Source organism: Mirounga leonina, unplaced genomic scaffold (assembly GCF_011800145.1).
Source record: "Mirounga leonina isolate KUSES-001 unplaced genomic scaffold, KU_Mleo_1.0 Mir_151, whole genome shotgun sequence".
Classification (NCBI taxonomy): domain Eukaryota; kingdom Metazoa; phylum Chordata; class Mammalia; order Carnivora; family Phocidae; genus Mirounga; species Mirounga leonina.
Window position 1 is genome coordinate 7,036,818 of NW_023270377.1, and position 20,525 is coordinate 7,057,342.

Here is a 20,525-nt window from a genome sequence, read left to right on the forward strand (position 1 = left end):
CCCTGGGATCATGACCTGAGCTGAAGGCAGACGCTTAACGACTGAGCCACCCAGGCGCCCCGATTCATCACTTTTTGGAGGAGAGTGAGTAGCCCTGATGGCCTGGGGAGAGTGCGTAGGGACACCCTGTAGCTTCACAGGAAGCTGGCCCCTTGTGGGTGTGACTTCCCGGGGAGAGTTCCACGTCACCCAGAGTGGGGACCAGCGCTGACAGCACCCTGGGGCTGCAGTGCTGGAGGAATGTGTGCTGTTGGGGGTCCTGCTGGGACCCTGGGAAACTGTGCACGGGGTACTCTTGGTCGGGTGTGGCATTTTGGGGTTGTCTTCTTGGGGAAAGTTCACTGCCACCTGAGCAGGGCCTGACACCAGAGGATTCAGCTGGAGGTTGCCAACAGTGCCATCATGTGGCAGAGAGAAGCAAGGACAGCGGCTGAGGGATCTGATTCAGGGCCTCTCTTGGTGCTGGAGATGGGGTCCCTCTCATAGAGGATAATTGCAGGGAGGTCCTGGACTTCCTGCTCATCCCATGGGTGTAAGTCCAAGCTCCTTTCCCTATTCAGAAGGAAAAAAATTTAAAGATCTGTACCTCGAATCTGTGCACAGTTCATATTGGAAGTCAGAAGTAACTAGGGGATCAGTTTTGCCCTTAAGAGGTTTGTCTTTTTCTGGGCACTGGGTTCCCCGGTGGCGGTGGGCCCAACTTCTAGTACTAATGAATAAAAGTTTTTATAGTCAAGTAAAAAGAAAAGAGGTTTGTCTTTTGTTCATTTCCATTGAAAGACTAAAAATCTCACCTTTTGTGTACCTGAGCTAATGAGGTCACCAATTCCCTCTGAGGGAAATGGGTTGAGCTGTGAAAACCTTAAGTGTGTACATCAAGGGGGAGAATAATTGGGTCCTCTGTGTTTGCTCCCATGTGCCCTCAGACCCCCTGCCAGCCTCAGATGCAGGAGACCACAGGCCCACAACTGAGGAATGAGTTAAATAACCACCCTTAAGTTTGCAGGACATGAACCATAAGAGACTCTTAATCATAGGAAACAAACTGAGGGTTGCTGGAGGGAAGGGGGGTGGAGGGATGGGGTAACTGGGTGATGGACACTGGGGAGGGCATGTGTTGTAATGAGCACTGGGTATTATATAAGACTTAAGAATCACAGACCTGTACCCCTGAAACAAATAATACATTATATGTTAATTAATTGAATTTAAATAAATTTTAAAAATTGCAGGATATGTGTAAAGACCTTCATGCCAACTAGCACATTCGATTTTCACAACACCTCACAAACGGGACTTACACATTTGGTTGATGAGAAAACAGAACCTAAGAGATGACAGTGGTTCACCCCAGATCACCCTCTGGTGTAACAAAGCACCCCACAACTTTGTCTCTTAAAGCAACAAACATATGCTATCCCATGCAGTTTCTGAGGGTCAGGAATCCAGGGGCAGCTTAGCTGGGTGGCTCTGGCTCAAGAACTCATGGGGCTGCACCCAAGATGTTGACCAGGGTCATGATCTCATCTGAAGGCCCCACCGGGCAGGATCTGCTTCCAAGCTCACTCATGGGGCTGCAGGCAGAGGGCTTCCGGTCCTTGCCAGGTGGGCCTCTCCACAGGACTGCTCCCCATGACAGCTGGCTTCCCCAAAGTGAGAGATCCAGCTGAAAGCAAGAGCGATGGAGTGGGATCCAGGGAGGTGCTGCAATGTCTTATAGAGCCTAATCTCAAAAGCGACACACTGTCACTTTTGCCTCATTCTAAAATTGTCGGTCACCCACAGACCAAACCTGGTGCGGTGTGGGAGTGGGCTACACAGGGTGTGAATACCAGGAGGTGGGGATTGCTGGGGCCAGCTTGGAGGTAGGCTACCATGTCTCCCAACATCTGTGGCCTCTGCCTTTGGCCCTTCAGATAGAATTGTTGGGGGCTCCCTTTGGGGTACAGTTGTCAAATTTAGCAAATAAAAATACAGGATGCTGGGGTACCTGGGTGGCTCAGTCGGTTGAGCATCTTCATTTCAGCTCAGGTCATGATCTCAGGGTTGTGAGATTGAGCCCCCATTGGGCTCTGTGCTGGGTGTGGAGATTGCTTAAGATTTTTCTCTGCCCCGCCCCCCCAAAACAAAACAAAACAGGATGCCCAGTTAAGTTTGAATTTCAGATAAACAATGAATAATTTGTTAGTAAAAGTATGTCCCAAATATTGTATGGGAACCCTACTTTGGGGAGGAGAATAGTTGCCCAAGAGGGGACACTCCTTGGGGGAGGGCTGAGTTCTGGGGCTCTAGGATTGCTCACGTGACCTGAGATTGAGAAGCTCACCTTTGGCTTTTGTGGGTGTTGAGCCTGGCCCTTCCACCCCAGGAAGGTCATGGCTTCCCCGAGGGACCCAGACAGAGTCACCAAGGCAGAAAGTGCTGGGGAAGGCCATTTTGCAACCCTGGTGCTCCCACCCCTGCTGAAAGCCTCTTTCCTTAAGAGGGAGGTTTCCCCACTTCAACCCCAGGTGGGGCCTCAGAAGCCCAAGGCTGAGGGGTTGTTGAGAGGAGGGTGGCTGGAGGAACAGGAAAGTGGGGGCACAGGATCCCACCCACTCTACCCCCACCTAGGGGAGAGGAGGCTAGAAGAGGCCTCTGCCTTTCTGACTCCTCACAAAGGGGTCCCAGCCTGAGTGGCATCCTTCCTGGCCCCTGAGCCAGCCCCCTTTCCTCCCCAAATTGTCCTGCTCTGCAACCCCAGCCGATGTCCACTCTCAGACCTCCTCGGTGGCTCCTGTCTTTAGCTGCAGAGGACCTGCGGGTGAGGAGCGGGGCTTCCCCCTTCCTTAATCGCAGGAATCCTGCCCCAGCCTTGCAGGACCAGCTGGACTCAAGCCTCAGGGCCAGAAGTTGGTCTCCCCAGGAGGGCCTTGTCCTCTCTCAGACATCCCTGTCCACCCTGCCCCCCCACCCCCCACCTGGCTCATCCCTGTAAGGTCAAAGGCTCCACCCGATGCTGCCTGGGAGCTGGGCCAGCAGGACAGGGCAGACCTGTTCTAGATGAAGCGCTTGTCCTGCTCGTGGTAGGAGAAGGGGTCCCCGGGGAAGGGCTGAGGTGGAGGCTGGTTGTAGGCGCCCTGAAGGAAGATCCAGGCCGTGCCCACAACCATGATGGGTGTCACCACAAACAGGCAGAGTCGGTCCACTGTGCGGGCCACTCGGTTCCAGCAGTCCTTCTCCTGGGAGCAGGGGGGCAGAGAGAGTGGGGTGAGGAAGGCTCACAAACTGCGGGCCCACACCCCAAGCTGGGGGCCCAATGACAGAGACATGGCTTTGGTGTATCTGTGTGGGTTACCCCAGGCTTGCAGCAGATGGGACATGCTGGTGTGTCCCCCCTGAAGCCGGGGTCTCTGTCCAGGAGACCAAGAGTGGAGTCACAGCCTCGTTCCTCACCCTCCTGCAGGGCTCCAGGGTGCGAAGAAGCGCTGAGGTGCCAGGAGTCGCCCTCAGGGGGCTGAGGAAGGTTACATCGTCCCCTCTCCTTCCTCTTCACCCCTCCCAGCCTCTCAACGCTGTGCTGGCCCATATGTGAACGGAAAATGGGACCCCTTTCTCAAGAGAGAAGTTTTTAAAGTAAAAGTCGTATAATATTGAACAACCACCTAAGGTTGCCTTTTAAATGTGTGCTTATGTCTGGAGTATCAGACTTGGAGTGGAGCAGGGACAGAAGATGATTGGGCGTGGCGACAAAGAAGGGACCCTAGGGGGCTACGCCCGAGTGTATGCTGTGGGCGGTGAGCTGCCAGGGCGTTCTAGGTAGGGGCTCTGCCTCCCAGAAGGCCTGGGGGTCTGCACCCACCGTGAACACCTTCACCTCAGTGGGTGCGTGTCTCTGAGGGAAACGGAGTCCTTGAAGACAGGATGCACCCTAAGCGTAGGCTACGCTGTGGCTACTCACCTCGTTGTAATTGTTCTGGTCCCTCATGTGGCCGACGATGAAGTTGGCCCCATCCACGGCTGGCTTCAGCTCACTGAAGAGCTCCTGCTGGGCTTGCTCAGAGCCTGCTGGGGGCGGGCCTGTGGAGACCGGGCCTGAGGTGGGCATGAGGCCTGCCCCACAGCCCGCCTCCCACGGATGGGCCGCACTCCCAAGCCCCCCCCGGGGACCCACGTGAAGTGGTGAGGCGCCGGGCCAGCCCATGCCGCTCAGACTGCTTCTCAAACATGAGGTCACTTCGGGACTTGAGCAAGAAGTACTCCTCGGCCTTAGAAATGTAGCCCAGGGAGCTGCTCCTCCGGACGAGAGCCCCTGGGCTGGGCCCATCCTCGGCTGGGCGGGACATGTGTAGGAGTTCGGGCAGGGTCTCCAGGAAGAGCTGCAGCAGGTCAGGGGGACACAGGAAGGCTATTTTAGAGACATGGGTCACCTTCACACATCGGAACGTCTGTGACTCCATTCCTGGCTGCCACAAAGTACTCCGGAGTCTCATGCTGTCACCGATTCCCCCAGTCCCCTACTGATGGATGCTTGGCTTGCTTCCAACTCTCCCTCATCACTCACCGCACAAAGCAGAACTCATTTGTTCAAAATGAATTATATATGAAAAACAAAAAAGTAAGAACAAGGCCCCAAATGCTGAGCGCTCTTCTTCAAATGCTAAAGACCAAACAGGTTGCCTAAACACCCTCAGTCGTCCCAGAACAGCAAGGACACCCCCTCCTGGGCATGCAGTCCCCACATTCCTCGCCTTCCTTTTAATGGGGGTAGAGCAAACATACAGTAGAACGAGCAGCCCTGGAGTGTAGAGCTAGACGAGTTTCTACAGGTGCATTCAACTTGTAAACACCCCCCCAGAGGAGATCTCCAACACAGTCCCAAAGGTCCCTTGTGCCTCCTCCCATCACTTCCTACCCACCCCCAGGGGGAACCACCATCCTGATTTCTATCGCTAAAGGCTGGTTTTCCCTGTCCTTGAACTTCATGAAGAGGAGACTGTGCAGCTTGTGGTCTTTTGTGTCTGGCTCCTTTCGCGTAACAGCGCACAGGGAGAGTCGTTCGCGCGGCGTGGGTAACAGCACGTGGCGCTTCGGCCACGCACGGTGGCAGTTCCCCTCACAAGCATGCCGTGGGGTCCTTCCCTGCCCTCCTGTAGAGGGACAGCCCGACCGTCTCCAGCTGTTGGCCAAGAGCCCTCACCTTCTTGACCCCCTCGGACAGCACGTGGGTGCTGGGTGTGCGAAAGTGGATGTTGAGTACGATGACACAGATCACCACGACCATGGTCACCAGCACCATGCCGAAGAGCAGGAACCTGTAGGCACACGCTCAGCCTGGAGCCCTCGGGGCAGGGCAGGCTGGGGCGGGGCGGGGCGGGAGAGGCGGGGCGGGGCGGGGCGGGAGAGGCGGGGCGTGGCGTAAGCGTCACTCACTTGCCGATGAGGGGGATGGCCATGGACGTGGCGGGCAGCCGCTTGGAGATGAGCAGCAGGAAGACGGACTGAGCCAGGAGCACTGAGATGGCCATTGACGTCTTCTCGCCACCTGGGGGAACCCCGGACTTAGCTGCTACCTCTGGCCTTGGGCCCAGGCGGTCCTCCCACTGCGGCCCCTGCACCACTGTTCACAAAGCCACGGTGGTATCCTGATTAACATCGTGGGCCACGGAGCTAGAGCACGTGGGTTCAAATCCCGGCTCTGCCACTTACTGGCTGGGTGACCTTAGGCAAGTAGCCTAACCTCTCTGTGCCTCGGTTTTCACAACTGCGAAAGGTTGTGAGGTCCAAGCGAGAGAGTGAGTTAACGTTAAACGCTCATCACGCTGCCTGGCACCGGGCAAGTGCTCAGTGATCACCAGCTATCACCGTTAGCCAGCTCGCTGCCACTCAAACCTCCAAAAATCACAGGTCTGCGTGCGTCTCCAGGGCATCCTCAGAGCACCCATATTTCCCCAACTCCTAGTCCTCCACTCAGAGACCCCAGCCTGGCACCGCCCAGCTCCTCCCACCCGAGCCCCTGAGCATGCTGCGGTGGCCGCTGGGGTCACAGGCCCACAGCCCCCCACCCCCGCCCCGGGGCCCCTTCTCTACCTGGAAGCTGCCTCCTGACCCATCTCTGGCTCAAGCACGGCCTCTTCCAGGAAAGCTTCCCCCGTTTTCCTACCCCTCGGGCCATGCTCCCAGCCCTGCGGATTCCACAGTCTCGGCCAGCAGCAGAGGCTGGATCGCATTTGTCCCTGGGACTCACTGTGCCTTGCTTCTAGTAAATACTCTGAAACTATTGTGAAACCAAGTGAGCACAGATTACACGTGCGCTTCTAGAACCAGCATCAACTGCACGCCTCCACGCCTGGCTTCCTAGAGATCCCGTTATCCACCCACTGGTTCACAGTGGATGGCCTGTGTGTGAGGCCCATGGTCACACATGGTGACCAGGACAGACCTGAACTCTGCTCTGACAGAGGGACAGTCTCATGGTTCTCCCTCTCTAGGGAACTTCCTTGGGAAGCCCCACTGTGGGAAGCAGAAGCAGGGTCCAAGAGGGATGGACCCCCCCCCCAGGGGCCCTGTCCATTTGGAGATGTCGGACAGGGTCACGAAACCTTCCCCTTGGCTGGCTACATGCCCGTCATGCCTGGACCCTGGGCAGGGAGCCCCGGGAGTGGTGACCCCCTTGTGTCTCCCAGGAGGAAGTGAGGGGAGGGCTGGGGAGGCCGATGCTCAGACGCCCTCAGGGACAGGGAGAGACTGCCCCAGGTGGCCGGGGAGCTGGGCCAGGCTCTGAGGCTCACAGTCAGCCGGCAGGTAGAAGACCAGGTTGATCATGAAGGAGATGAGCACGCAGGGCACCAGGATGTTGATGACGTAGAAGAGCGGCTTGCGGCGGATGATGAGGTAGAAGGTGACGTCCTGGTGGCCAGGAGTGTCCAGTGGGACGCTGGGGTCCACGTTGATCCTGGCTGGCCGGTGCACTATCTCCCATTCCCCGTTCTCTGAGGGTGGCAGAAGGGCACCCTGGTGTCAGGTCAGACAAAGGGGTTGGGGGGCAGAACTGGGGGCTGGGGGGAGTGAGCCAGCCTGAGGGGGCATGCAGAGGAGGGTTAGGGTTCTGTTTGTGGGTATCTTTCCCTGGGGGGTTGGGATGGAGGCTTCAATCTGCAAGGGGGAAATTCTCCTCTGGGAGTGTTTTTTGTTTGTTTGTTTGTTTGTTTTTGTTCTTGGAAAATATTGAAGTGGTTCAAATAAGAAGTCTTAGAGATAGTGACAGTGGGGGGATAAGATCAACCCCCCCTTGGGGTGCCTGGGTGGCTCAGTCGATAAGCATCTGCCTTCGGCTCAGGTCATGATCCCAGGGTCCTGGGATCGAGCCCCGCATCGGGCTCCCTGCTCAGTGGGAAGCCTGCTTCTCCCTCTCCCACTCCCCCTGCTTGTGTTCCTGCTCTCACTCTCTTTCTGTCAAATAAATAAAATCTTAAATAAAAAAAAAAGATCAATCCCTCCCCCTCCACGCCCCAGCAATGTAGCAGCCTTGGGACCAGTGTGATGTAGGTCTTCTCTGATGGACAGGGGCATGTGGTGGGGGCCCCATAGCAGATCTGAGCCCGGTCATAGATAGGGGCAGGGGGTGTTGGTAGGGGGCAACACACACAACATTAGGATGCTCGCTAAAGCCGCAACCACACCCCTGCGCCTACTGGGAACAAAAGACTAACTACCCCTCTCATCTGTCAGCCACATCCATCCCCAGGGACCCTGTCCAGACCCAGGAGGGTCTTCTGGCCTCAGCAGTGGAAGGAGTGGGACACTGGGCCTGTCTGTCTCTGCCTTTGGGACACAATCCCCTCCGGCTGGACTTCTTTTCCTTTCAATGTGCTAGAACTGTGCCGGTAATATGTCTGTGTGTGTTTCTCTGTGGGTCAGCGTGTGTCTGTCCGTTGGTGTCTCTGTGTCAGTCTGTGTGCCTGTAGGTCCACGTTCCAAGTGTGTGTGTGCACACGTGCGTCTCTGGGAGGGGTGTCGGTGTGACCGTGTCCATGGGTGTGTGTCTGGGGGCTGCCCACCCACAGCCGCTATTCCCAGCACCTGTGAAGCCCTCAGGGTCGATGATGATCCATTCCACGGGATAGAAGCGGCCCTCTTCTTCCTCCTGCTTCAGACTCAGGGTGATCTCCTTGGCTGTGTACTTGAGGGAACTGGGGAGGGCAGTGGGTAGAGGGTGGTCCTCAGCCATTGGCTGCGGCCACTGATGGCGGGGGATGGGGGAAGGGTAGTGGAGAAGGTTTGTGGTCAGAGGGGCTGTTGTGGGTGTGGGGAGCTCTGATCGGGACAGAGCAGGAGCCTCTGCCTGAGAGTGCTTCATGCACCTCCCTCAGTCCTTGGCAGGGGTGAGGAGTGGCTGGAGAAGTGGGTGCACCTGAACTTGAGGGAGCAGTTCTGCCAGTCGAAGGGGAAGTAGGTGACAGAGATGGGGCAGGAAGAGCGGAAGATGGCGGGCGGCAGCCAGTACACATAGCCCGAGGGGTAGATGAGCACGTTGCAGGAGTAGGAAATCTGGAAGGAGCCGTCATTGCTGAGGGACAAGGACAAGGGGCCAACGTGAATGCCAGCCAGCTTGGAACTGGCAGGGTTGAGGGGTGGGGCAGAGCGGGGAGGGGATGCCAGGGAGGGCTACGGCTCAACTTGTTCTCCAGCACAATCTCTGGGAGCCACAGCATGTCAGAGGGCAGGCGCAGGACGCTGATATTTCCAAATTCTTCAGCATTCCACTGCAGCCGGCTGTCTGTCCAGCCCTGGAAGCCCAAAAGAGGTGTCAGCAGTAGGTTCGGCTGTTGCCCAGGCCCCCCGCTCTCCTCACTTCCCTGGGAAGTGGACAGGGTCTGGGAGCTGTGACAAAAGAGGTTTGGGGGAGTGGGTACAGAGTTAGGGCTCAGGTCTGTCATGTACAGCTGTGTAGAATGTACACTGCACAACCAAGGGAGCATATTTCCATTGTGGACATAGAAACCGTATGTCTGTATTATGAACTTCTGACAGGCGGCAGAAGAGTGTCTTCTAATAAAATCAGGACATTGTGACAATTTTCCCATACATGAAGAATCCCGATCTACCGGAAGTCTCTCACTGAGCTAGCACAAGGTGGTGGGAAGGGCAGCTGGGCCTGTGGATAGAAGCCAGTTCCTCCTGGAGGACAGGAGGATCCCCTCCTGGAGATGCTCAAGCAAAAGGGAGCACAGGGGAGCCTGGGCCCTGCACCCTCACCCCCCTCCCCCCAGCTCTGAGTGGGATATTCTTACGTGCTCAATCCACACGTTAGTGGTGAGGGTCTCCTCAACTTCTTTCTGTAATCACACAAGACCGCTGTCCCCCAGGCCCCGCATGGTTCTTTCACCTACGCGCGTTCACCAGGCACCTGCTCCTAGCGGCCCCCCGGGGAAACCATGGCAATTGGCCTAACCCCTGTCACAAGCACTCACAGTCAGGAGGTGGTGGGCAGACCAAGGAGCAGGGACGGGATGGGCGTGGCCTCTGAAAAGGGTCAGGGGTCTGATATGGGCCACACCCCAGAGCTGAAGCTGGAGGGGAGGGGGCATCCGCCCAAAGCCTGTGGGCAGCATTGAGCATGGAGAATGCTGGAGCCTGCTTCCCTGGGAGGAGAGGAGCTACCGTAGTCCCGCCTGGGGCCTTGGGCTTCCTCCCTGGCCATCCCAGTCTGGGAGACAGCCAGCCCGTAGGAAGCTGTCCCTGCCCTCCCGTCCCCAGCCCGACCACAGAGGGGCCTCTCACCAGGGAGATGAGGTTGGAGAGCGTGAGGGCCAGCGACACGTCCACACTCTCCCTTTGGTGTGCCACAGGCCGGAGCTCCTTGTTGTAGCCTTTCTCTTCAAACAGGTACCGAATAAGCCGCTCCTCCTCATTCAGGCCCCAGCTGCCTGGGGAGGGATAGGGACAGGGATGGGGTGCAGGGAGGGAGGGGCGGGAAGGGAGCTGCCCTGAAATCCTGCTGGGCCATTGGGCTGGGCTCAGCTGGGGGATCTAACCACTCCGGCCCCTCCAGGGAGAAACGGCAGTGGGGGTGGGGGTTTGGGCCTGATGCTAAGGGACGGAACACCGGGTAGGAGGGGTAAGAGGGAACCGTGCGGTAGGGGCCCTGGGTGCGAGCCCTGAGGGACCTTCAGGGCAGGGTGATGTCCACTCTTACCAGACACAACCAGTACAATCAGCAGCCCCAGCGTTAACACTGGCCCCTCCATCCTGTCCCTCTGACTGGGTCTTGTGGTTGCCCCTCCAGTCTACAGGGCTAGGGAATGTGGGTGGGTAGGAGAGGGGACAGGTGCGGGGGGGGGGGGGGGGAGTGCAAAGGGAAGCGGCAGCCGGAAACGCAATCTGACACTTCTGGGCATGGCTGCGGGTAGAAAACCCAAGGCAGGTGGCGAGGGGGTGGGGATGGGGACTGGCCGCCATGCAGGAGCCCAAGGACACGAGGCAAAGATCCCAGGCTGGAACTCCCCACAACTAGCAGTAGGGGTGGGGGCTGGGTAGAGGCACTGGACACTGGTCAGCCACGGGTAGGGGAGTGGTGACAGGTCAGCTGTTGCTATTTCTCGGGGGGACAGACAAGTATGGGGAAATGGGGGCTTAGCAGCCTCTCTCCAGTGTCTTTGTGACCTCTGCCAACAGCTTCTGGAGGCTGGGCCCTGTCTGGCCTGTCTAATATCCACCCACCCAGTTCTCATCCCAAGAAAGCTCCAGAATTATCTCTGTAGATCATAAATAACGTTTATTAAAGCAGCTGTGATTTTCTGATGACGCATCTGGGAAGACACATGGACCCAGGCCCCCCCCCACACACACCCAGTCAACTGTGGCCATGACAGTTTGTCATCATAGGAGCCCCTAGGAGCGGTAGGTCCTGACCAGGGGTTGGGGGCCCAGACGTGGTTCATGGCCCCCTGGCTGGAGAAATCCGAGGACTGAGTGGGGGGTGCCCCTTCCTCCCCAGCCCCTGGCTCTGCCTTGCACCCATCTGGGGTCCCTCTGCCTCTGCTAGGGCGGCCAAGCGGAAGGCCTGCAGGGCCTGCACCAGCAGCCGGGGGAGGCTGCGAGCCATTGTGGCTGGCTCTAGGCCTACCAGGCCGCCGAAGACCACGTGCTGGCCCCCCAAGCCTGCCCGCACCCAGGCTCGGAAGAGGCCAGTCAGCGTCTTGGAGCCCAGATCTGCCAGGACCTGCAGAAGGAGGAGGGAGCTCAGGGCCCCACAACCTGGCTCTTGGTCCCCCTCCTCCTGGCCCCCAGAAACTCTCACCCAGATCCACTTTCCCCCATAACCGCCAGTCCTGCACACTTCCTGCTCACTTGGACACCCCCACATGCCCCTCCACTCACACTCCCCCCACACCTTCACATCTACCCAGCACCCCAGCTTACATACAGCTGCCCTCCCTGACCCTTTCCCCCAAGACACCCCCACCCCCACCCCAAGCTACAAAAGGGTGCCCCTTCGTCCCCCTACCCATCAGGGCTGACCCAGGTCAGCCTTCTGAGGCCACTGTGAGTGAATGTGGGAAGCCTGAGGACGTACCTCATGAAAGTCCATGGCCAAGTGCTCTGATGGGACCTGCAGGATCCAGGCATGGGTGCCTTGAAGGGTGGTCAACTTCTGTTGCAGGCTCTCCAGCCCAGGGCAGCCTGCAGGAAGGAGAGAGGTCCTGGGAATAGCAGAAAACTGGCACCAGCAAGGAGCTGGGAGTGGGATTCCCACCAGGACCTCAGGACCGCCTCCCAGTGGGCAGATTTCTCCTCGTGCTACAGATGGGAAACTGAGGATCAGAGAAGTTAAGTGATGACACAAAGCAGATAGTCTCTGTTGACAATGTGGGGGGCCCAAAGCCACAAGTCCCCCCAAAGAGTCATCCTCCCTACTGCGGGAGGGGGGGGGTCAGGTGGGGAGAGCGAGTCTGCAGGTTGCCCCAAGAATCCCCTCAGGGCCGCGCCAGACCCTTGGCCTGCTGCTCTCCCGGCAAAGGCCGGCAGGGGGCGGCATTACCGTTCACTTCCTCGCCCTGCTCTGGCCTCCGCTTCGGGAACCGAGCGTCCGCCGCTCGCGATCCTGGGGAGACGCCGCGTTAGGGGGTCGCCTCCGCCGCGCAATTGGTGGGGGGGGGGTGCTGGGGCTGGAGTGTGAAGGCGCGAGGTACCTGGGTGCAGCCGCTGCTCGCGGGCGGGGTGTCTGGGAAGCTCCAGGAGCGACAGAGCGGGGCGAGCCGCGGCCGGGGCCCGGCGCCGCATGCCTGGGCTCGGGCCGAGCAGCTCCTGGGCGCCCCGCAGCAGGCCCAGCAGGGTGTGCGCCAGCGAGCGCAGCTCTGCGGACGGGACAAGGGTCCGAGCGGCGGTCAGACGTGGGCCACGCCCCCGGTCCCCGGCCCAGCCCTGGGCACTGGACTGACCGCATCGCCTCCGGCGCTGCAGGCACTGCTGGTGCGCCAGCCGCGCACAGGCGGCCGCGGGCCCGGGGCACAGGCGGGCGTAGAAGGCGCAGGGCGCGGCGGCTAGCGGCTCCCCGGGCGGGTCCCAGGCCAGCAGCTCCCTGCAACTGGGCTCTCGGCTGGAGGGGGTTGCTGCAGGCGGCAGCGGCGGCCAGCTCAGCCCCGGCTTTGGGCCCTAGCCCCCGCAGCCTTCCCCCGAAGGGAGGCAGGCTTCCCCGACGCAGTAAGGGGTTGGGGGCGGGCGGCGTGAGGACAGGCTCGTCCCAAGGGCTGTGCGCAGGACACTCCGGGGAGAGGTGAATAGGAACGGGGCGCTCACCGCTCATCTGCTCCTGGAGCCAGTCTTTGAACACGGCCACACGAGTGTAGACCCCGGGCTTCCCTGGCTCTCCGCATCCGTCCCCCCAGGAGGTGACTCCGTATAGGACCTCCCTGGGGTGGGGGCCAGGCTCAGAACAGGTCAGGGGGCCTCCAGAGTCACCCTGCGGGACCCGAGCCAAAAGAGAGGGTACTACATTGACCTGCCCTCTCATTTGCCAGCCTGGCACTTGGCAGGGTAAGGCAGCTCTGAGTTCTCCTGGGGGTGCCACTTTTTTTTTTTTTTTAAGATTTTATTTATTTGACAGAGAGAGACAGCGAGAGCAGGAACACAAGCAGGGGGAGTGGGAGAGGGAGAAGCAGGCTTCCCGCCCAGCAGGGAGCCTGATGCAGGGCCCAATACCAGGGCCCTGAGATCATGACCTGAGCTGAAGGCAGACGCTTCACGACTGAGCCACCCAGGCACCCTGGGGTACCACTCTTGTACCCATTTTAGCAATGAGGACACAGAAGCTCAGACAAGTTGAGTGACAGCCGGACTGTGGAAGGAAGGAAGGAAGGAAGGAAGGAAGGAAGGAAGGAAGGAAGGAAGGAAGGAAGGAAGGAAGGGAGGAAGGAAGTTGTCCTGTCCCTGGGGAGCAGCCCACCCAGGACCCTAAATCAATCAGGGCTCATACCTGGCAGGAGTCGATGCCCCCGGCCAGGTAGCCGGCACAGAGCATGCTGCTGGGGTGCAGCTCGGGCCCCAGGGCCCTTTTGCAGGTGTCAGCGCTGAGCAGGGGCACTCGGGCCTCTCTCACCGCCTCAGCCTCAGGCCCGTCTGCAGGGAAGCGGTGGAGGGAGGCTCAGGCCTGGAGGGCAGGGGCCTCGCTAACAGGGTCCCCCCCTCCCACAGCCCTCCTTGATTCCTCCCCCTTTTCAAGATCACACAGCATTTTGCGAAGGCGTTGGGGCGCAGCTCAGATTCCCTATACCCGGCCTTCCCCAACTCCATCACCCTAGCCCCCCATTCTTCCCACTCACACCCGCGGCTCACCCAGGCCCCGGCCTGCCCCATACCTTCGAAGAGGGCCCCCCAGCCCGCGATGGCGCAAGCGGTGCCGGCTGGGGGCTCCCGGGGCCCCTGGGGCAGGCACACAGGGCGCACCGCCCCTGCCCAGCTCACCGGCGTCCACAGCTGCACCAGGGCCAGGTCGTTGTGGAAGGTCCGCGGGTCAAACTGCGGAGGGGGTGGCGGCGCAAAATCGATGAAGCGTGGGGTGGGGGTGCTGTTCCCAACGCCGAGAGCCTGGGGGCTGCCCTCTCTCTCACCTTGGGGTGGGGCAAGATGCGGTTCACCGGCACCTCCTCCGCTTGCTCCCCCAGGGGCCCCTCGGCCAGCATCACCGTCCACAGAAGCTCGTTCGGGGCGCTGCGGGGCGAGCGGCGGGTGAGGCTCAGGACAAGGGGGCAACGAGTCCCCCGGAGACCCTGCCCTCCGCGCACGGGCACCACCCAGCACGCCCGCACGCCGGGCTCGCTCTTTCTCCGCTCTTTCTCGCGGGGCAGGGAGGGTGGGCCGGGGAGAGGCGGTGGCCCCCAGTAGGCCCACCAGCCGGGCCGGGCGTCCCCCGACGTCGGAGCCCGGGCTGGGCGGCGCGGGCGCCTTGAGGCCGGGAGCTGGGGAGGGCGGCGGCCGCCGCCAGGGGGCAGCAGAGACCGGCCCTCGCGCGTGTCGCCCGCCCGACGACCCCGGAAGAGTCGGACCCCGCACTGGGGATGTGGGCTGGTCAGGGGCCTGGGCGCAACGTACCCCGCGAAGCAGTGCGCCGCGGTGAGCACCCAGGACGCCGCCACCAGGACGCCGCCGCACAGAGGCTGCCCTCCGAGTTGCAGCCGGACCAGCCAGGGCCAGGCCCCCGGCGGTGCGACGCTACCCCCAACAATGCGGCCGTGGGCCCGCGTCACGTTGACAGCGCTCGGGCGCCTCTCCCCACACGGCCCTAGAAAGGTGGCATCGGCGTCACAAGGGTCAAGTCCTGGCCGCCCTCCCCCACGAGGCCCCTCCGGGGTTCACCCTGCCCTCCTCGGCCCTCCCCCCTCGAGCCCTTTCAGCCTCACCTGGCTCGGCTGGATCCTGGAGGAGGGGGTCCTGAGGCCTGGGGCGCCCGGGGCCTGCGGAGACACGCACCTCTGAGAATCACGGCTAGCCCCCCGCCCTTCCTGCACCCCAGGCAGAGCCTGGGCCCTCTCTCCGCCCTACCGCTCCCCTCTGTTACCCCCCCCCCCCCCAGCAGTCAGGGTCGATTTCAGCAGCCATGAACCTCTCGCTGTTCACCCAATGAGCCCAGACTCTTCCTGCCTCCTGCCTTTGCACGGCTGTGCCCCCTGCCTGGCATGCCCTTTCCACTTGGCGAGACCTTCGTCAGCATTGTCTCGGTGGCAGCCCCACGTAGTTTCCGTCCCCAAGAGGGAGTCAAGTGTGGAGGGGAGGGACGGGGTGGACAGGAGACGGGGCCCAGGGTAGCCAGTGCAAGCTCACCCGGGCATGGGGTGGTGTGGTTGGCGCAGCCTCTGCACTCATGCAGCCTGTGCTGGACCTCCATCGCCACTCGACTAACTGCCCACTGGGCGCTCCTCCGGGCAGCCTGCAATGCTTTCGTGCCCTGGGCGGACAGAGCTGCTGGGACATGGGGCCCAAGGCATGCGCGGCTGGGAAGAAGCTCAGGCTCCAGCCCCGAGCCTGCCTTGGGAGCCAGGCGGAAGCAGGTGGGGCTCCAGGAGCGCCAGGGCAGAATGGGGACAGGAGAGAGCCCCAGGGGACGGGAGAGCCCCAGGGGACGGGAGAGAGCCCCAGGGGATGGGAGAGAGCCCCAGGGGACGAGAGAGCCCCAGGGGATGGGAGAGAGCCCCAGGGGACGGGAGAGAGCCCCAGGGGATGGGAGAGAGCCCCAGGGGACAAGAGAGCCCCAGAGGATGGGAGAGTGCCCCAGGGGACGGGAGAGAGCCCCAGGGGACAGGAGAGAGCCCCAGGGGACGAGAGAGCCCCAGGGGATGAGAGAGCCCCAGGGGACGGGAGAGAGCCCCAGGGGACAAGAGAGCTCCAGGGGATGGGAGAGAGCCCCAGGGGACGAGAGAGCCCCAAGGGATGGGAGAGAGCCCCAGGGGACGAGAGAGAGCCCCAGGGCCCGAGGGCCCAGCACTCAAAGCAGATGGCCCCAGATTCTCAACCCAAGAGCTCTCTGTAATTCAACGGAGCCGGGCTGGAATCTTTGAAAGGGGACTTTCCTTAAAAACCTTGAAGGAAGGGGCGCCTGGGTGGCTCAGTCCTTAAGCGCCTGCCTTCGGCTCAGGTCATGATCCCAGCGTTCTGGGATCGAGCCCCGCATCGGGCTCCCCGCTCGGCGGGAAGCCTGCCTCTCCCCCCTCCACTCCCCCTGCCTGTGCTCCTCTCTCACTGTGTCTCTCTCCGTCAAATAAATAAATAAAATCCTTAAAAAAAAAAAACCTTGAAGGAAAAACAGCACCCCAAAGGTAGAGACATCACAAAACTCGGGCTTCTTGACAAAATAACAGTGGTCAAGCCAAGGAGATGCCACCCTGGACCCCTTCCTCCTGCTAAACCTGGAACCTTCCCCCAAGCACACCCTCTGGCGATGCCTGCCAGGTCCCTTTCCCTCTGCACCCTTGTCCTCCCCCTTCCTCGCCCACCTGTGCCTCAGTTCCTGGCCCCCCTCACCCGACAGGGGGGCCAAAGCTCTCAATGAGTGCAGGTGGCAAGGTCATGCTCCCCTGCCCTGGGACCCACTTCCTCTGTGCTCCTCCCACCCCGGCCGCCCCCTCAGACGAGCCCGGGCTCACCTCGCAGGGTGCTGGGGGGCAGGCGCGCGTACGGCGGGTGCCCATGGACAGACCACGGGTCTGGGAGGGGCAGTAACAGCAGCACGAGGGGCAGCAGCATGATGGCCGGGAGCTGGGCCCCCCAACCCTGTCCTCTTTCCCCCTCAGGGTCCACCCTCCAGGTGCTTATCCTTCGGTGTCCGCCTCCCACCGCCTTCTGCCTCTGGGCACTGAATTCTTGTCGCCCAAATCACCTGACTGCTCTCCTACATCAAAATCACCCGCTTCCCTCAGGCGGCCCCTCACCTGGCCCTTAACTCCCGGGAGCCCACAAGGGAACGGGGCTTGGGGGGCTATATAGAGGACAGACTGGGGGGGTACTCGGGAGGGGGGCCAGGGTTGGGGGAGGGATCGGGGTAGTGGGCTCGACCCTCACCTTTGAAGTTTCACGGTCCCGGCTCTGAGGCCCCCCTTCTGTCAAAGGAGCCCTTGTTCCTGCGGCTCCATCAAAGGGGGCTGGACAGGCCAGAAGAGCTGACGGTTGGGCTGGGGGCCAGGCAGAGGGGGGCCAGTGGGTAGGGGCCAGCCCCGTCTCCAGGGCTCAGATGGGGGGGTTCCCATCCGCCTGTACTCCCTGAGGAGTTTATGGCCATGCTGGGGACAGATCCTCCTGGAGGGAGGAGGGCAGGGGGTGTCTGAGGGTCCTCGGCAGCCCCACCCCCTGAGGAGGTGCCCGAGCTCCCAGCCCCTCTGCCCCTAATTGCTTGGCAGTGTCTCTCCCCCATGTAGCCATTTCTAAAGATGATCAAAGCGCCCTAATTAGCGCGTAATTGCTGCACTGGGGGTAGTGGGGTGGGAAGAGGCAAAGGCAGCCCCCGAGAGGCAGGCGGACATGAAAGGCCCCCCCAGTGGCCCAGTTTGGGTCGGCCAGGCCCCAGCAGCTTCTGACGCTCTCCCAGACCCCCTGCCCCTACGCAGTGCTCGCTCGGCCTGTCCAGCATTGTTCTCAGTTGTTATGACCCTGATCTGGCAGGAGGGAATCTTCTGGAGTCTCACGGGAAGGGCCACAAATGAGCAGCTCTCCTAGGACCAAGCTCCCACCTGGGGCACAGAGGAGGTGCCCTTCTGCCCCACAGAATGTCCTGGGGCCAAAAAAAAATAAAAAGAGGATCTTGGTACCCCAATTCATGCTGGTGATCCAGGGTGGCTTTGGCAGGGCTGGTGCCTTCCCAGACTGGATTCTGTCATGATGTCGCCCCCATAACATATTGTCCTTTCTTCTCCAGCCCTTTCTCTTTCTGCGCAGGTGGACGAGCCTCTGATGGGAAGCTGTCCCCCTTCATAAGACGGAGCCCCAGGCCTGCAGAGATAGCCTTGAGCCAGGGGTCCTAGGGGTGATGGGTGAGTTGTGGGGAGCGGGGGGTAGGGGGCAGCCAAATCCAGCAGCTTCTCCAGCCTCTTCCTTCTATGCCACTGGGCAGCAGGCAGTGTGCGTGACCTCTTTTTCCTGCCTGAAACTCTCTTCCCCCTTGATCACAGATGTCCCATCATTTTGGTTCTTCCCCACCTCTCTGGGCACTGGCCACAAAGAGATTTCTGGAACTTCTGGAACTCCACTGGAGGCTGCCCCCCACCCAGTGGTGTGCTGGAGTCAGATCATCCTGGCTCCTGAGAGCTGAGGATTGGCATCTCTTCCCAAGTCTGCCCTGGGTGACATCACATTGGTAGCCTGAAAACAGCCACAGTGGGAGTATTTACAACACGAAAATCACCACACGCTGTAAATCAGAGCCCCTCTGCCTTTCGCCCCCCAAAACCCAGCTCAACATCCCCCCAGCACACCACTGTATATGCCTCCTTTCCCCTCCCTGGTTACCACCGCCCCTCATGAAGATAATACCTCTGGTTCAGGAATACCACGAAATAGTGTCTGAGTAAGGGTCACTGTGAGTGACTATTGTGAAGCTGGAAATTACTTGGATTCATCAGAATATCTATCCCTCTAGATAGGATGTATATCTAGATAGGGTAAATCTATCTTTTTATGCATGATCTCGGATTCTTGGCAGAGGAGGTGTTCACTCCACACGGCCTGTACCTGAAGCATAAACAGAGGTTTGAGAAAATGTCCAAAGGAAATTATTCGTGGTTCCAAGAAAGAGCCAGCAGGGTAGGGGACCCAGAAAGCAGAGAAGGTGGGTGGAAAGCCTCACAGGCCTCTGGGTGGAGAGGCCAACACTGCAGGCCGTCCTTGGAGCAGGCGTCCAAGCTGAAGGGATTAAGGCCTGGAGCAGCCCCCTGTGGCCGCTTCCCCGGGGGGCATTCCTCAAGGAGGAGGGCACTTCCTGCACGTTGGGCACCTTAGTCCCTCGGCTGCTTGGATCCTGCCAGAGCCAGGCGGGCCAGGCCGGAGCCTCTGAGCCGCCTTCCCCTGCCTTCGGCCTCCGCGGGTCTTCAAGGCGTGCAGTGGAAGGAGTAAAAAGCCCCGGAGCTGCTGGTCTGTCTCCTGCCCCTTCTGCCCCAGCTCACCTCAGGGTGAGCACCCCACCACCGCCAAGGAAAATCAGGGGCCTTACAGCAGATTGTGAGTCATTCGACCCCTACCCCCCCCTTTCCTCCCGTGACCAGGGCCAGCCGGGGCTTCTCCACCCCTGCACACACACCCCACCCCGAGTCCGGTCAGCTTCATCCACTTCCTCAGGTCACCTCTTAAGAACCAGGTGTAAATCCACGTTTCGTGCAGCTCTTTTATTTATTATTGGTGATGGGTAGTCTTGCTCTGTGTTGGCCTCTTCCCGTCCCAGCAGCTCCTCTTCCTCTCGGCCACATCCGCTCTGGCACCTTCTTCAGCCCAGTCGCTTCTCTGTTGCAGGCTGTCTGGTGGGGTCTTGACGGTTCCAAGGGGCTCAGGCTCCCACAGGCTGGTTGAGTGGCAGCCCCCCCAGACCTCCTTCCCACCACAGGGCTCAGTGCCGGGCCCACATCCTCCCCACAGGCCCTCCCCCGCGTGGAGAGGCGGAAAGGCTGGGCTGGGGGTGGGGGTGAGGAGCTGTGGGGGGGGCCCGTGCAGAGTTGTTGGGGAGAGCATCTTCCCTCACTTCTGTAGCAGAGCTAGAAGGAGAGGCAGGGTCCCCGGAGGGATGAAGGAATCCCTTGCCCAGGAATCAAGGGAGCCGGCAGGAGGGAGAGGATAGCATTTCTGTGTCCCACTGGGGCTCGGCTTAGCCAGAGGACTCACGGACCTGCCGGGGACTCCCGAAGGGACGGCGGGGTGGGGGCTGCTGAGGGAGCAGAGGCTCACACTCCCACCCTGAGGTTCCTGGTCCCTCGGAATTTACCGAGGGCAATCTCACGTGTGCCCGCAGGCTGGAGAGTTGGCCCCGAGTGTGCATGAGTCTGTGGCTTCAGGCTTTTGGGGACTGTTGCAGCACTGGGGGCAAAGTGGGGTGCGACATGATGCTGTCAGCTGCACGCTGCTCTAACATGCATGTCGGGCGGGCGGGCGGGCCCGACTATGGAATTTGCAGGGGTCCCGGTGCAAAATGAAAATGCAGGGCGCCGTGTTCAACGGTTATTAAGAATCTCCCGACCAAGGCAGCAGCATATTAAGGCAAGTGTGGGTCCTTGCTGGGTACGGGGCCCTGTGCCCAGAGGGGTGCCCCAAGTGCACGACCCGTTGGTGGGCAAGTCAGACCCCTGGTGCTGTTCATCGAAAAGGCACTGTGGTTTGGGGGCTCCCTGGCCCACTCGCGTCAGGAACAGGCGCCCTTTTCCCTCTCCCTACCCAACAGTGGAGAAGTGAGGGTGAGGGGAGCCCTCCGCCCCCCCTCCCACCCCCACAGAGCTTCTGAAGCTCCACCTGAGCTCAAGGAGGTGAGAAGAGTTTTGCATCAAGCGAGGAACCAAGAAACCGGAGTTTCGCGGGAC

At 60.5% G+C, this 20,525-nt stretch overlaps 2 protein-coding genes and 1 long non-coding RNA gene across 9 annotated transcripts; 1 reads left to right on the forward strand and 2 right to left on the reverse strand.

Moving 5' to 3' along the window:
* Nucleotide 1: 1 nt before the first annotated feature.
* On the reverse strand, nt 2-10,260 carry CHRND (cholinergic receptor nicotinic delta subunit). 7 transcript variants are annotated; one of them, XM_035006868.1, is made up of 13 exons: nt 10,178-10,260; nt 9,763-9,908; nt 9,273-9,317; nt 8,659-8,768; nt 8,393-8,548; nt 8,062-8,171; nt 6,771-6,971; nt 5,413-5,524; nt 5,180-5,294; nt 4,154-4,358; nt 3,941-4,074; nt 3,034-3,221; nt 2-552 (listed from the first exon to the last, which is right to left on the reverse strand). In XM_035006868.1, exons 1-12 carry the CDS (start codon nt 10,227-10,229, stop codon nt 3,039-3,041), a joined length of 1,569 nt encoding a protein of 522 aa, XP_034862759.1. In that variant the 5' UTR covers nt 10,230-10,260; the 3' UTR covers nt 2-552; nt 3,034-3,038. The 7 variants fall into 7 exon arrangements, with proteins under 7 accessions (XP_034862759.1, XP_034862758.1, XP_034862760.1 ...); XM_035006867.1 differs by lacking the exon at nt 2-552 and adding an exon at nt 1,172-1,666; XM_035006869.1 differs by lacking the exon at nt 2-552 and adding an exon at nt 2,086-2,107.
* LOC118011937 lies at nt 9,802-20,388 on the forward strand. The gene is made up of 3 exons (XR_004679569.1): nt 9,802-9,867; nt 17,885-17,999; nt 20,126-20,388. It is a non-coding gene; the product is annotated as an uncharacterized LOC118011937 (long non-coding RNA).
* PRSS56 (serine protease 56) lies at nt 10,747-16,906 on the reverse strand. The gene is made up of 13 exons (XM_035006866.1): nt 16,620-16,906; nt 15,331-15,438; nt 14,880-14,933; nt 14,572-14,761; nt 14,091-14,190; nt 13,839-13,998; nt 13,457-13,599; nt 12,781-12,943; nt 12,423-12,593; nt 12,174-12,338; nt 12,023-12,085; nt 11,558-11,664; nt 10,747-11,203 (listed from the first exon to the last, which is right to left on the reverse strand). The coding sequence occupies exons 1-13, from the start codon at nt 16,717-16,719 to the stop codon at nt 10,919-10,921; spliced, it is 1,809 nt and encodes a 602-aa protein (XP_034862757.1). The 5' UTR covers nt 16,720-16,906; the 3' UTR covers nt 10,747-10,918.
* Nucleotides 20,389-20,525: the final 137 nt, after the last annotated feature.

What these genes read in the sequence shown, in the direction of transcription:
- CHRND (XM_035006868.1), bottom strand. Translation starts at nt 10,229, where the DNA reads ATGGAGGGGCCAGTGTTAACGCTGGGGCTGCTGATTGTACTGGTTGTG. An exon ending in GAGATTGTGCTGGAGAACAA is followed by an intron (nt 8,549 to 8,658) that starts GTTGAGCCGTAG and finishes CTTGTCCCTCAG; the next exon opens with CAATGACGGCTCCTTCCAGA. An exon ending in CCGGCGCCTCACCACTTCAC is followed by an intron (nt 4,075 to 4,153) that starts GTGGGTCCCCGG and finishes TGCCCACCTCAG; the next exon opens with GCCCGGTCTCCACAGGCCCG.
- PRSS56 (XM_035006866.1), bottom strand. Translation starts at nt 16,719, where the DNA reads ATGCTGCTGCCCCTCGTGCTGCTGTTACTGCCCCTCCCAGACCCGTGG. An exon ending in CGAGCAGCGGCTGCACCCAG is followed by an intron (nt 12,086 to 12,173) that starts GTACCTCGCGCC and finishes GCGTCTCCCCAG; the next exon opens with GATCGCGAGCGGCGGACGCT. An exon ending in TGGCCATGGACTTTCATGAG is followed by an intron (nt 11,204 to 11,557) that starts GTACGTCCTCAG and finishes CTCCTTCTGCAG; the next exon opens with GTCCTGGCAGATCTGGGCTC.